The following is a 15,881-nucleotide window of genomic DNA, read 5'->3' as shown; positions in this document are numbered from 1 at the left end:
CACAGTCAGCAGGAATGACAACAATGACACATATAACATATTTCTCATGCATAACAAGATTAAGATGGAAATTTAAATTCTTACTGTGGTTATTATTGGAAACCTGATCAGTTTCCTTGTTTAGGGGAAGCAGATACACAACCTGTCATTAAAACAATGAGTTCGTGTGAAATGTGTTTCAACATATGAAAATATGTGACAATGAGCTTTTTAGGACCAATAGCCTGCATTCACTGCATGCATGTTAACATTTATGCTGCATAGATAGTAACACAATATCTGTAGAAGCTACTGAAAGTCAGACCACATACTTGACAATAAAAGGAGCAATATTTTTCAGTGGACCCAGGGATGGAGGTCTTTTACTTTGAAAAGCCCTGTCCGGATGTTGATTCGGAAATGCTGCTGAAGCGGTTGTGGCTTCCTCATAAACTAGCTACAATGCTAAAACAGCTCTGATAAAACTGTGTAAAACTTTGCAGCGGGCGAGTACACATTTCCAGCTGAAGGTAAAGCTTTTACGCGGTTGTGACGGGCCTTTGCTGTCGGCGCTTATCGTTTTCAGTCTCCGCATCAGTAACACAAGCTGAGCAGGATGCTAGCATGTGTGATTAGCAAACCACTACAGGAAATTAGCTCCTTTAGCTAAAACAGCCAGGTGTTAGTATGAGGCTCGTCTTTTTCCAGGTGTCTTCATATTCGCTTTAAAGCAGCTGTGCGCCATGGACACCGAGGCGATAGTGATTCGTATAAAAACGCCGACAGGGGACATGGACTCGTCCGTGGACTGTCCATCTCTTCTGAACTTCAATGACCTGCTGGTGAGTGGTCAGGCTGGTGTTTAATGGTCACTGTTAGCTCGTCATGGTGCCAGGGTCCAGATGAACAGACACAAACGCAGTCTGAGTGTGATACCTTCGGTTTTTATTTTGTAACCACCACCAAGTTGCAGCACTGTGACTGCAGCTTTCATGGTAATTAATGTAAACATCAGGTCTGCTTGTCAGTCTTCATCAAAGTTCAGGTCTAAAACTCCTGTGCTATAGTCCCTTCTTTAATTCACTCTGCCAAACATTAGCTATAAATCAGTACAGTAACTGTAAATTCATAAATGTTAAATGTAAATATACAGTACTCTTCTGGAAGCTCTTATTGTATTTTTCTACTTATACTTTTATTTTGATGCCTTTCAACATAGATGACTGATTCTGATTTCAGGTTGCAATCAGAGATGTTATGCCTGAAGCCACAGTGACGGCCTTTGAATGTAAGTCCCTGTGTACACATGCATGTTTTATGTTGCTTTATTGCAGTAACAGGAACTACACAACCAGAGCAGCGTCTAACACACATCCCAGTGTTTCTGGTGCAGAAATGATCAGTTGATTAATCAGTTAGTTGATCATAAATACTTTGCAACATTTTGGTCGTTGATTAATCATCTCAGTAGTTTTTCAGTAAAAATAGTGAAAGACTGAAACATTTTCTCTGGTGTATAAATATTAGCTGTGAAGATTTTTTTATTATTGCAGATGGGATTGAGCAAAGCAAGACATTTGAGAAGTTCCCTAAGACGGTTTTACTCCTGTTTAATTAACCCCATACAAAGTGCAGTTAACAGAAATGAATCTAAAGCTAATCAGTATTTTCTGTACTCACCGTTTGCTTTCAAAATATCAATTCTTCTCAGTACACTTGCTCACAGCTTGGGAGGTAAAGTTGTTCCAAGCATTTTGGAGAACTTCCCACAGTCGTCCTGTGATTTAGGGTCTCTGTCTTCTGTCTCTTCTTGTAATCTCAGACTTTGGGGCTCTGTGCGATCCAGCTGTTTTATTTCAGGCTCCTTTTGCTTCTTGTCACTGAAAATAATGCTCTATGACTATAGCTGTGTGTTTGGTGCCGACGTACTATAGATTGATTGAATTTTTGACAGACACACGTGCACTTCATGTAGTCCTGTGTGCAGGTCTGTTATCTTAAATAGTCTTGTGTATCTTCTGTAATAATTTCTGTTCTATCCAGCACCTTGGTCCTAGAGGAGCGTTGTCGTTTCAATATGTACTGAACAGTATATGGTTGAAATGACAATAAAAGCCACTTGACTTGACTTGTCGTCACTGTTGAATGCAGAGTTTATTGCGTTACTTATAAAAATGTGCAAAAGAAACATTGCATTTCATCACAGGTCTCGACAAATTCAAGTTTTTAAGTGTATACTGTTGTATCTTTTTTAGTCCCTAAAACGCTAAATTTAGCAACTGTATTGCTGTTTATTTTGTTCCTTATATTGATGTGTACATTTCCAGTAGGAATTACTTAAAATGACCTTGTTTCTAAGGTTTTATATCACAAGTGGTTTACTTCAAGTGTTGCCTGCATTGATGACAGCTGGTTATGTCTTATTATTTTGTTAAAAATGGAAAAGTTTAACAAGTTTCTGTATCTTTTAGATGAAGACGAGGTGGGAGACAGAATCACCGTAAGGAGTGACGAAGAACTAAAAGCCATGTTGTCATATGTAAGTATATCAATTCATTTTGATTTTCTTTTTCCTCATGTCATACATCCATCCCACACATTGCACAACAGGGTTGTTTTATTATTTTGCAGTGATTTTCTTGGGAGTTATATCTTAATTAGAACAATGTTTTGAAAGTAGTTCAGACCTCACTGTTGCCATTACAGTCATTTTCCAATTCAAATCAGGGATCTAAGATTATATGGTTTTGTGTCTTGTACAGATCACAAAGATCTCTGTGGCAATTTTTTGTTTTTTGGGTGTACAAATAAAAACGTGACCTGGACAGAGTAACTGGGATATTGTTTTAAATATCCTGTGTCCTAGAAAGAATTCTAAAGCAACAGACACTCATCTATTTGTACTTACCAAAGGTAAAAAAACAGTTTGCTGGTAGTTGTCAGCAACACACACACAAACTTCCACTTCTCATTCACTATACTTACTGTTCATGCCACGGACAGTAAGAGTAATGATGTGTAATGGATTTCTCTACGAGGTACACTGAAAGCTAAATGAACTGTCAATTTTTATTATTTATTATTCAGTACTTAAAGTTTTGCCTCATTAAAGAGGGACCCCCCTGGGCTGCAGAATTGTTCAAAATCTACTTTCATCTGTGGATGTCTTTTACCCCCCATCAGCTCACAATGATGCTGCTAGAGCCACAGGCACAATTTACACTCCTTGTTTTTTGTCCATTTCTATCATGCATTCACTTGTGGTTGCTTTTTAATCATTAAGTAGCATAGGGTAGCAGGGTGATTAAGCAAAAAGAGACAGCTGTTGTTCCAGTAAGTGTTATGAAACAGGGATGGAAAAAGCATTGACCTCAGCCAGCTTTATTATTCACAAATCTAGTGGAAATGTTTTGAAAGTCTTTTGCACATAAAATCACAATATTGATGTGCCTCTAATGTTTTAGGATGTTTTCTGTCCTCAGTGTTTTGGCATTACTGCCATTGTTTTCTGTATTTTACACTTATATTGTGATATAATACTTCACAACCTAATTTGGAAGTTAACTTATGCTGCTACAGTAGATTGCAAAAGTTCAGTACTGTTATTCTGTTCTATCCAGAAATGAATAAATCTATAGTTTAAGAAAACCTAATAGTTTTTAAAGAAAACTAGTAGTAGTCACCACCATACAGTATTTGTGCATTTTTAAATAGCAGAGAAACAACTGGTATTCCCTTGATGTGTGATATCATAGCAGCATATTAGTTTATGACCATTACTTGCACCTCAGGCTACCCAGCAAAATATTTCATGTTTGTGACCCTGCATTGCTTTGTCCACATATTTCAAAATCCATTTGTACAATGAATTTTGGCAAATAAGTCTAGAAGCCCCATAATGGCTTTCTACTCGTGGGACAGCAAAATGTACAAAAAGCTGCTGATCACCTGGAAAATACTGGGCTCAATAAAATATAATTTCCAGCAGCCAAGTACTTTTTGTGTCTTATGCAAGGGTTACACATTTGAGCAGTCATTTGCATTTGTATTCAGAGGATTTTTTTCCCATGTTGTGGTTGTTTGCTGTGGTTGGCATTTGGCCTCCATAGAGACCCCAGTGGGTTTTTGCCTCGGAGTTGTTAATTCCAGGTGAGCAGACAGCCATTATGTGAAATTAATAGGAATAAAGTGAAATCAGCATGTTAGGTGAAAGGTTGGCTAATTCATTCGAACCTATTATGGTTGCTTTGTGTCTGGGTGTTTGTGATAATTTGATAAAATAATTAATTAAAAACTATAACCAGGCGAGCACTGCTGTCGCTGCACAGTACATATTTTTTGATTCGCCATGTCTTCTTTAATGTTATCTAGAAAAAAAATCATGTTCCTTATTGCTGAGTAAAATTAATGTTCAAATTCAGCGCTCAATTAGCATCAGTCTGCAGAGGGCATTTATTGTGAAAAGTATCCCCCATCACTGAGAACATTGATTGCTACATGCTCCTGTGAGACCCCCTAGTCTTCCAGGCATCTCTAATCATTGTTCGACACCTTGAAAGACAAACTCCCCTGTTCAAAGTTAAAGACTGGCCTGTGTCAGGTGCTAAAAAAAAACATGTGACCTCATCTGTTCCTCACTCAGCTCCCCCTGGAGGTAGTGGCTCTAATTCCACTATTCTTACTCCCATTTCCCCTTAGTCTGCTAATGATGATGAGACCCACTCTCTGCTCTTGCTCTCCCACCTGTCCCTCAAGGCTGAGCGATGGTATTTGGGACCGGACACTGTTTAGTTATTGGCCAACAATGGAGAATGTCTTTTAATAACACACCTACTACAGATTAGGTGGTAATTGCAACCGTAATCAATAAGCTAGCTGAGTGGAAAATTAAAGGTGCGTGAAGCTACCACCCCCCACCCCCACCCCCCTTTAAAAAAAAAAAAACACACCCACAACATGTTTTTTGGTATTAGGCCCATTGTTCAGATGTGGCTTAGTGAGAATGCTGGAGGGCGAAAGCAGAGGGCTAGGAGCGAAGAGGGATCTGACAGTGATAAATAGGCCTTTTAATAACAGCTGTGCCACTTGGGCAGCCATTCTGATCTATTCCCATCCAAGTCGGTCCCATCAACCCCCCACCCCCCCACCACCAACACTACCACTATGAGAGCGCAAATTTACATATCACTGAGATGACTTGGTAGTTTGTACTGGATTGGAAATGAAACAAAATGAACTAATGTACATGGGGACAACATAAAGACATCTTCTAAAGTGTCTAACTCCATCTTGATATAATTTGTATTGATCTGAAACATCAAAAAGAAGGGGAGATAAACCAAACACACAAACACTCACAGTTTAACAGATGGTTTGGTTAACTGAAACATCAATTATTGCATTGCCTTGGCAAGCAGCTGAGAGGCTACAGAGTGTGTGTGCACGTGTTAGTCCTGTAGGATATGAGTGTTTGGTGAGCTGATGACCTGGAGCAGAAAGGGGTTAATGTTACACTCCTTCAGAACAAACCCACAGGGCATTAGTCCTCGTCGGCAACAGATTTCAGAACAGCATGCACAAATTTTTTTGGGAACATTGGATTAATTCTGATGTCATTTAAATAAACATTTTTTATGCTGGTAATATTCTGCTTGCTATTATTCTGCATGGTGCAGTTACAAATTTACCAAGGCTTTTCTTGACATGTTTAATATCAAGTGGGATTGTGGTTTTTATCTGTTAACTAATTATTAATTTATGAAGCTGCTTCAGTGGTTTTCTTAACTATACTCAACTTTCAGAATGTGAAATAATCACTTCAAACCACAATTACCTTCATTTTGTTTTTCTATTTAGTACTGCAACACAATGAATGAACAACGCATGAATGGACTGCTGCCGGACCCTCTACAGATTTTTCCAAGAGGTACATAGTGGCATGCTAACATGCACTGGAAATGCTGAATGGCTTAAAATATCTTTGTACTTAATGTGTTGGCAATTACCTATCAGCACAGTTTTTAAATGTAAAAATATTCAAATTTTTGTATTTACAAAGCCTTACTGGAATTTTGGTAAATCATTGTTGATGAATTTAAAAAAAAAAAAAAGAAAGAAAAAGAAAATTGGAGCATTTGGTTCAGCCTCTGGACGACATTAAAATTCGGTGGCTCATTCTGTTATTGTGTTGACAGTCATTTATAAATCTACATTTCTTTGCTCCAAGGACATTGAAAGTACAAGCTTGTGTTCAGGCTAAGCCTTGTCCAGATTCCTGATATTGTGTAGTTTCTTTTTACATGTTTTTTTTCACTGAGTGCTTCTTGAATACATCCCTTTCCTATATCTTTATATAGTTTTCTCACCACTTAAAGTCACACATTATCGCTAGCAGGCCCCAAGGGCAAAGTGACAAAACATTTTATTGTCTCTCCCTCTTTTACTCTGTATCTAGCTCCCTCTTTCTGTCTCACTCTTTTCCTCTGCCTTTCTTTTTCTCTCTCCATCTTTTATCTGTGATTCTGTATTTTTTCTTTCTACCTACTACCACCTCAAGAGTCCAACATCTCAATCTCTCTCTTGTCTACAACTAATTTCAGAGTAACCCTCATTTCATTTCATCGTTTTTTTCTTTATAAAGAACTGATTCCTTTTCAGCACATTTGTAAATGGCCCAGTGATGTGTTCTACAATCTAGTCAATTACTGTTGCAGCCGGCAAGACTCCAGGGATCCGGAACATACATGGCCTGAAGGTACCTATCTCAATAATTGTTTCAGCTGCCTTACACAGAGAACAAGAGGAGGGGAGGGAGGGAAGTTGAGGCAAATAGATTGGTAACGCTGTGTTCCACTTCTTGAAATGTCAATTGAAGTCAAGGCTCTCCTTTTCTTTCATTCATTCTCTTGCTCCCCCTGTCTATGTTTATGCATGGGGGTGGTCGGCTGTGGCTGTACCGGGGGCTTGTTTCTGTCCTTCTCTGTCTTTCTGCATTGTTTGTTGTCCTGGAAGTAGTCATTTAAGAGCAAGGTGTTATGCTGAAAGCCTGAACACCCCCATCCACAGTATTATGACCCTCTAATTCTGTGTGATTGGAAGAACATCAGCATTGGTTAGAGCAGAAACTAAGTCAGGCAGTAAGAGGATGTCATTGTTCAACCATGAAATTGTCATTACAAGCCCCCACCTACCAATTACAAATGGCCTTCCACGGAGCTTCCCATTTTATGTTAGGCATATGTTGCTATTCAAACTCATTGCTAATTACCATGGGTTAAATTACTTGACACCTCTTCAGTCTCTCCAGATGATCCATATTATAGCTATCTTCATTTCAATAATAAAATTACCCCTCCCTCACTACTGAAATCTTTTTATTTAATGAATCCTCTGAGGAGATTTTCTAACAACCACCGAACTGTGTCAGTTTTTTTAAAGGTCAAAGGTCTGTTTTGAAAAGATGATGTTTTCCAAAAACCTTTAGTCCTTTGGTAATCTTTCCCCCTCTTTTCTCCCGTTTTAATGTAAAAGTAATTGGCTGAGGGGAGTCTTGTGCGCTGTTTAAATTAGGTCTTCCTGGGCACTAATTAAAGAAAGAATCCCTGTGCTTTAGAGGGCCCAACACAACGGCCCTTTGACCTCAATTAAATCAGTTATTTTTAGTATTGCCTTTACAGGGTCCTGTCTCTTTTTTTGCGTTTGATATCTGGGTTGAGTACAGAGGCCTTTGTAAACATAGATGTAGGTAAATAGATGTAAACAGCAAAGTCCCCAGTGAGGTATGGAGTTTTTGATGTCTTAATTTTCTCAGATTTGTTTTATCGTCTCACTTATTGCACTGAGGTGCCTTCATGCAAAATGATATGTGGCCCTCCACTTCTCTCGTCTCATCTCCACTCCTTTCCTGTCCTTTCCTCCCTTGTTTCTTCGACTGTCTGTAATTCTTTCTCCTCCTCCTGTGTGGACACATCTTTTTTTTTTTTTTTTTTTTTTTTTTTTTTTTTTTCCCTTCTTTGCCTGCCTGTCTTCCCTCCTTCGAAAGCTAATTAACCTCCAGGCTGAACTAAGAGTCTGTATTTTGTTCATTAGGGGGTCTGGCCACATGTCTGTCTGTCTGCTTGTCTGTCTTTGGCCTTGACCACTAAGTGTGGGTCTATGCAGGCGAGTGTGTCTTTTCACTTGTGTTTGCACACCTTCAGGTTAATACGAGACCTAACCCAGCCAGTGACTGTACTCATGCTGTCTCAGACTCCATAGCCAACAACAGGTGAGGATGTTACACTATTGAAGATGGTTGGTTAATATTTGAATAGAAAGATGTTTGGCATATATCACTGACATTGTGCTGTGTCCTTTTTTTTTCCAGCTTAAAAAAATCATCTGCTGAGCTGAAGAGGATCTTGACAAATGGCCAGGTGAGCCTGTGATTTCTATTTAAATAGTGTTTGACCACTGCCTGTGCTCTCACACCCAATTTCCACTCACCAGGGCACAATTTCAGTAGTTTGGCTCCTCTATTGATGTTCTTTGATGCCAAAAGGGGTCATGCGGCGCAGAATGTGTATATGGTCGTGTTGTTCTTACTGTGAAACAGGGCATCTGTGAGTTCCTAGGATAAAGCCTGCTGTAGTCATGTGTCTCTCTTATTTTAGAAACACACTCTCTCTCTCTCTCTCTCTCTCTCTCTCCCTCTCTCCCTCTCTCCCTCTCTCTCTCCCTCTCTCCCTCTCTCCCTCTCTCTCTCTCTCTCTCTCCCTCTCTCTCACACACACACACAAACACGTAGACACACACCCACCGTGGCTAGTGCATGAGCAAGACAATTAAACCAGCAGCCCCTCAGATTTCTATTCTAACACAGTGTACTAATAGAGCTGTTCTCTCCCTTCTCCTCCATCCCTTTACCCATCTCTTCTTATTGTCTTTACCTCCTTGCCAGCACCACGTGTGCATGTACAGTAATTTTGGTGCCTGCCTTTGTCCATATAAAGCCAAATTTGGCATCATATCAGTACAAATAGGCATGTCCCTACACAAACTGGCTTATTGATGGGGCCCCATTAGCATCCACCCTGATGAGTGCCACACATGCAAACAGTTCATATACATTTGAGGTGAAGTACTCCAGTCAGCATGACTGGGGCAATAATCAATTAGAGAATTACTCACTGGGACCAGGTAATTCTGGTCACTTTAAATGCAAATGTAAATAGTGGGTTTACTCCCCAAAATGTGTTTTATACTCTTAATGTATAAATGAGTCCTGGCTCCTTTCTGTGTAATACAGAATTCAGAAGTCTTTTTTTTAGTTCTTGAAAATCCAAAGTATGTGATTTCATAATACTTGAACTACAGGAGTCAGATTTTTCTGATTAGTTTATGATCATTATCAGCCAGGCAGTGGGTTATGTACCACATTGACCCATACAGATATTTGCGATATATTTATGTGTGCTCCAAGTAAAGCATAAGTTTAGGATTGTTTGACTGGTCTTTTTCAAGTAATTTCATTGATCCACAGGACTGGTAATTTCAAAACGAGCAAGAGAAAGAACTTTGCTCTAACCTGCCATGTTAGCTTAGGCTGCATTTTTTTTTTTACCCACCACTGACGCTTTTTTATCAAATGACGATGAACAGAAAACATTAAACTCCACATTAGTCACTCCCCTTCTCAACCTTGTGCAATGTCCTTTTATACAGTTAACTGTAATGTTGTATTGATCTGCTCTCCTCCCCTGTTCCTCTGTTTTCCCTCCTTATGTTGCTGAACTTGAGGTGACCTGAATGTTTGTCTTGTTTATAGGGACAATGCAGTCTCCTCTCTTTCACCTGTTTAGTTACACATATTATCCACAGGTTGCATGTCTTCTCATGTTATAACATCTAAGTGACATTGTGTATGCGTGTTTGTTGTTTCGCAGATAAATGCTCAAGATATCCACTATCAAGAACAGCTCGGCCATGGAAACGGAGGAACAGTTTACAAGTAAGTGTTTTCTAGCTCTCACGTTCAGCCACCAACTTTCCAAGGTCACAGTACTAAGATGAATAGAGACACTGAAGCTTCTAAAGCAGGCGAAATAGCCTCAATGATGTATTTAGGGATGTTACAGCCTCTGTATACTGTGCAAGTATTAACAAAGCATTTCTCAATTAGTGGTCAGATCTAGCCTGATGAGTGTGACATTTCTTCTTTTTTTTTTTTTTTTTTTTTTTCTGCTCAGTTTTTTGTGACAAAATTAGATGTCACTCTGCAGTCCTCTGCTCCTTCATCTATTAATTTATCTCCCAGTGTATAGTGTGGCATCTCTCAGGCTGGTTCGTGTCTGTATTTTATTTATTTATTCTGCTTTGAAGGTTGCAAACGTATATGATATTGATTTGGAGTTGTAAGGTATGACGGCAGTTGACTTAATCGGTCTATAGTACCTCACATTACCTGCCACAATAGAAGAGCTTCATTCTCTATGGCTAGAGAAATGTGTTAGTGCCTGGCTAACGTTATGACAAGGTTGACATTTGTGTTGCTTCTATTTTTCTTTTGTCCACCTTGTGTTTCCTCTTCCCATCAATCCATAGCTATTGAGCTGTTTTATTGAGATTGAAGTATTGATCACTGCTCATACTAACCTTGACTTGACAGAGTGGTCAGCAAATCCACTAAATTTCCTTTCTAGTGAATCCACAAGACAATCTTTTTTTATTTTTAGCCCTTTCTTTCCAACCACCTTTTACTGTTTTATGACTTTGGCTCTTAATAAAGCCATATCTCCCTCTGTCATAGATGTAGGACAATACAATTGCTGATCAGATTGGCACTAGAAATTGTTACCCTACACTGGGGAAGGCCAATATTGCAAGGCCAACAACTTCTCAGTCAATTTAGCCCAGCAAGAAATCTATTTACTTTGGTGTTGGTCTTTTTATGGGTGAAAAAAGATAAGAAAATACAAATTAAAAAATCAACCTGGTTGTTTATGCTACTTTTGTATGGTAGATTGCTTCTTTTGTTCATATGTCCATTCAGATATATCATTTAATATAGGTTTTAATTACGATACAAACATCAATTCAAAGGGGCCCAAACATACTTTCTGCATATTCCTGGTGAGATGCTGTATCTTAAATTCATACTATTTCTTAGCAGGCTTTGAATATGTGTTCATACCATTAAAAATACGGAATACACACAAAATCACTGTGTATATTAAAAAAGAGTTTTTGGGCAATTGATGAACTCTAGGCCTTTTTCACAACAGACATTTTGACTTGTCATAGCTGGAAAAACACAAATTAAATAAATTTTTGTTAATGCTCAGTTCCATCAAGTGTCCCACTAAGCCATGACATGACCCATGTACCGTTTCGGGGCCCTGGAACCAGCTCTCATAAATCTAATGCATTTTTAATGCTATCAATTGCATTTGTGCTTTTTCTCCAATGCAACAATGACTGCTGTGTAAAAGGTCTGTTCTCTCACAATACAATGGAAAGGATATAGAAGAGCTTCTCATGGTTGGAAAAAATGACATCTAATTGAGTAACCTCTCAGAAAATAAAATACAGCTATTGAATTTTTGGGAAAACATTTTACTGTCAGTCTCTATGGTTAAATTGGTAGTTCAGTTCTGAAGAGTCACACATATTCTGACTTCCTGTTGGTGTAAAATTGTTATCAAAAATTGTACAATTTTAAATGTCATTGCAAAAAACAGATTAGTATATGGTATATACTGTATAAAATTAGCATGTAGTATGGCATAGGGACACTGCTACAGACCCAGGTTGTAATGTGTGTTGAGAGGATTGTTCCCACTTAAATTATGAGAGACAGTGGTTTCACACCATATTAAGGATTTAGTTGAGCTCTTCATTGTCAAAGTCTTTATATAAGGAAAAATATATAATGTTATTCGACAAATAATACTGACTGTGGAACTAAGTTGGCAGCACTTCTGTGAAAAATGCATCCTTAGTAAACATTTCCCCACCCTGCTGAGGGAGGCTAGGGTGATGGCCTTTCATATGTCAGTACTTCTTCAGAAACTTGAAGGGTGCTTTTAAGTAATTGTCCAAGCATCTCAGAACTCATCTCCCAACAACAGGGTTTTTGCTTTTAAAATTACCACAGCTGCATCCTTTCTGGCCTGCCGGTCCTCTCTGTTGAGTCAGCAATAACTCAGTAGGCACTAACTGTGTTCTGAGAAGCCTATTCCTCTGCAAAACCTTTAACAGAAGTCCACTCTGACTTCATGTATCCAGTCTTTAACATGCCAAACTCAGCCCAGCACCTACCATTAGATCCAGCTACTACATCCACCCACATGTTTAATTACTAACAGGAAAACAGTTAATGTAACTGTAAATCTTTGATTTCAGGTTTTGGCATGCACACTAAAATGTGCAGGGTCCTGCCCAGCCATGTTTGTATGGCATTGTACTATAGAGTTTGTACCTAATTTTGAGTAGGCACTAAGAAATTAACATAAATAATTGTTTTGGCATGACAAATTATCAAATATTCATCTTTGTATATATTAAATAGAAAAGGCATATACCTGCGTTTTAGGCTTTTGTGTGTTTGTAGGTTTGTGTAAGTAGGAATTGTAAGAAAATTTTTGTTAATTGTCTGGGTGGCCCTAACATCACCTCCTAGAAATTTTCATCAATAACTGTAAATTGCTTTACTAATTTAATTTTTTTTTTTCACAAAAAATAATTTAAATATTTAATGCTGCTCTGCCTTTGGCATTGCCTTTTTTTTTTTTTGTTTGTTTTTTTACTGACAGGCTGATTGTCAGCTAGTTAAAGAATATTGTCTTGCTGATGTCTAAGTGTCTAAGTTCAGTTTGGGTTTGACTTTAACAGTCCAAGTTTATTACACTTTGTACAAAGGTCTCCTCTTTTTGGCTTTAAATATCACTTTGTAAATATTGAATGGCAAAAGTAACTTTCAATATTTTAGAAATGTAGTACAGTAAGTGCATCAAAATATATTTCAGTTGTCTTAATGGTCTGAACAGAAAACTGCCTAAGTCTAATTATCTACAGCATATATAAATAGTTTGTGTCTCAGGTTTTCCCTTTCACTGTGCGTTATGTTTTTACTGTTTTGCCAAGGTGTTTTTGCGTCAGTAGATCCACTGAGCTCATATATCTTTGTTCAGTTGCTCCCACTCATCATTACAACAATCTATTTTTCAAGCATCAGCTGAGGACAAAATCAGCCACTAACACAAGATTTAAAAGTAAAAAACAACTATTACAACTTGTGTTGTGTTGTTGCACCTTGTTCCTTCTGTTTGTTTACATTTGCATTAAATTAAAACTCTTAATAGGCAGGAAACGCAAACAGTCATTGGGTCATGTAGGGTGGAAGATGGTGCTGACTATCACCATGCGTCACATTGTTGTCATTTGATGCCTGCAGCCCATGCTACATTTGCCCTGCAGGCACATACAGAATAAGTGCAGGTGTTTTGATGCATTATGTGCTGCCCACATGTGTTGCCTTGTGTTTTGTCTTTTGGGCACTTTTAAGAAGGAACATTAAAAAGCAGCTGCCGATATGCCAGTGAAACTGACTAGATACAGTACTGGACCTAGTCAAACTATATTGACAGGTATGATGTATCGAGCAGAAAATGAGCCTTTTTAAAAAATTCTGTACATTGACTGCATGTGCACCGTGGACCTGTAGAGGTTTTTAGCTTGTTTATAAACCATTTCTCTGTGTTCCTCTGTCTTCAGCCTCTACCTTTTGGTCCAGCTTATATTAGGCTTATCACGTGTGAAAACCACTACCAAAGGCTCCCCACCTTTTAACCTTTTAGCCCATTTATGACCAAGAGCCATTTAGACTCAATTGGATGTTACCAACACCTCAGCTCTCCATAGCCACATGCTGACCTAGCCATCCATCACTGTCAGCCTTTGTTTTTTATTACACACTCTCAGAGGTCCACCAATCTAGCTCATGGTATGGCTTATAAATACAATAACAAGGACACACAGGCTGTTTTCGTGGCTTGTGGAACCAGCAGTGCAATTAAAACAAGCACATGTACCTGGTTGGGACTGTGGTGACATCTACTTAGACACCCATTACTGTTCCTCTCAACCTGTTTTCTTCATTTATCTTTTCATCTTATTGATTAGACTGTATATTGAAGAGCCAAACCTCTTTGTTTAATTGATGGTAACCTCATACCTTGAATCTATGTTCAATGTATGTGTAGAACCATTTGAATGGAATTGCTCTTTACACCTGGCCTCAGTGTGCCTCTTAAATGCACCTTGAGGGAACTTTTGTGATTGATTTCATATGCCTGCCTCTTTTGTATTTGATTTTCTTTTGGTAAATAAACTATGACTCCTAAACAGAAACGTAATGATTATGCACTGATGGTGCTAGATATGAAGATTGTGGTTACTGGTACCTGGTAAACTTGTAGTGACTGTCAAATTTGGTTGCTCTAATGTCATTTACAATCAGTGCTGATTGTAACTGTGACTTAAATTGAATATAGTGCGAACTCTGAAACCTGTAACAGACACACATTAAAAAAACAGTACATATACAAATAGACCTATGTTCTCTGCAGGTGCCGCAAGACCTACAATTTTAGCAGCTTTTACTGTCCTTGTCTGAAAGTGGAGATTGAAAACCCTGCCTCTAACTTGTCTGACATTGGATGCCATAGCACACCATCTAAAATACAAACCAACATTAGTATTTTTCTTTCTAACAGTAAGCTAAATGCTACAAAGTTCCATGCACTTGCACCATCTCATTAAAAAAAAAAACACTCCACAGATGCTTGACTTAAGTTTCAGAAGGCTCAAAATTGCCCCCGTGTGTGAGATATTTCCCTGAAGACAGCAAACTGTAGTTTCTTTATAAGCCACAAGAGGCCTGTTTTTAAAAGTGATGTCAAAGTCCATTTGTGGAATTAAAGATTTTTGTCTTACATTACACATTACATACATTTGCATAGTAGGATATAAACAAAATAAACCTTTGAGCATATGTTTGTATGTGTGGATAGCTAAGTTAAAGTTTCTCTCTTTGTCAGGAGGCCCTTTATAGCCGTGCTGGTTGAGAGAGTCGGGGAGAGAGAAAGGCATCATCCCCGTGACAGTGTAAATGTACCACGTTAGCCCTGATCCGGGAGGCCAGTCCCTCTAACCCACAGCCTCAAGTTTAGAGACATAGAGAGAGGCCATATGAATACTGCATGATGGAGCTTTTATTACAGAGCGGGCTGGAGTGTAAATAAGATCCAAGCAATGGGGCACGTTTACTGGGGTCAGATCAGGGGGAAGTGGCGGGGGGTGGCTAAATAACCTTGTCCCCATGTCTCCTGCTGTCACAAGCCTGTCACTGTAACTCATATAGGGATGCTCGGCCCTGAGGCAGTCAAGGACAGTTTCAGAATAAAGCTTTACCCAAGCAGTAGTCATACCGTATCGCCATTCTTAAAACACGCCAGAGCTTCAAACAAAACCTTTGGCTTTCTCAACTGTATATGTAACTTGATTAATGGCCTTGATCAATTCATGTTCTCATATGGTCTTATTTGGTTTATTTGCCATTTATTACCAATCTATCTGATAGTTAACTGCTATTGCTGACCATTATATAATAGCAATGATCCTTTTGTCCATAAAGTTACATTATGGTGATAGTGGCCTTCAGTTTTATGTAAGGCATATTTAAGGAACCACCATGTGAAAAAGTATTGTTTATGGATGTGATCAATGTCTGTTTTCTGGTGCTCCTACTGTGGCCAAAATCTGTTACAAGAATCAGGAAAACAAATGTTTAAAAAAGCAGCATTAGCTTTAATAAACAAGTGAAAGACTTTGCATGAAGGCACCAATGTAAAGACTTTATGCAC

The 15,881-nt window shown here is 38.6% G+C and overlaps 1 protein-coding gene across 3 annotated transcripts in view; it reads left to right on the top strand.

The window, feature by feature from the left end:
• The first annotated feature begins 392 nt into the window (after nucleotides 1–392).
• The window catches only part of map2k5 (mitogen-activated protein kinase kinase 5), a 50,056-nt gene continuing 34,567 nt past the window's right edge, over nucleotides 393–15,881 (top strand). For all 3 annotated transcript variants that reach the window (XM_026319832.1, XM_026319833.1, XM_026319834.1), the window contains exons 1-8: nucleotides 393–821; nucleotides 1,219–1,267; nucleotides 2,451–2,518; nucleotides 5,836–5,905; nucleotides 6,693–6,733; nucleotides 8,178–8,245; nucleotides 8,345–8,393; nucleotides 9,903–9,967. In XM_026319832.1, the coding sequence (XP_026175617.1) occupies nucleotides 723–821; nucleotides 1,219–1,267; nucleotides 2,451–2,518; nucleotides 5,836–5,905; nucleotides 6,693–6,733; nucleotides 8,178–8,245; nucleotides 8,345–8,393; nucleotides 9,903–9,967 (509 nt within the window). In that variant the 5' untranslated portion in view covers nucleotides 393–722. The remainder of the gene's footprint in view (nucleotides 822–1,218; nucleotides 1,268–2,450; nucleotides 2,519–5,835; nucleotides 5,906–6,692; nucleotides 6,734–8,177; nucleotides 8,246–8,344; nucleotides 8,394–9,902; nucleotides 9,968–15,881) is intronic.

This window comes from Mastacembelus armatus, chromosome 3 (genome assembly GCF_900324485.2).
Source record: "Mastacembelus armatus chromosome 3, fMasArm1.2, whole genome shotgun sequence".
NCBI lineage: Eukaryota > Metazoa > Chordata > Actinopteri > Synbranchiformes > Mastacembelidae > Mastacembelus > Mastacembelus armatus.
Note: the sequence above shows the minus strand (reverse complement) of the source record. Positions and strands in the feature narration are given on the sequence as shown.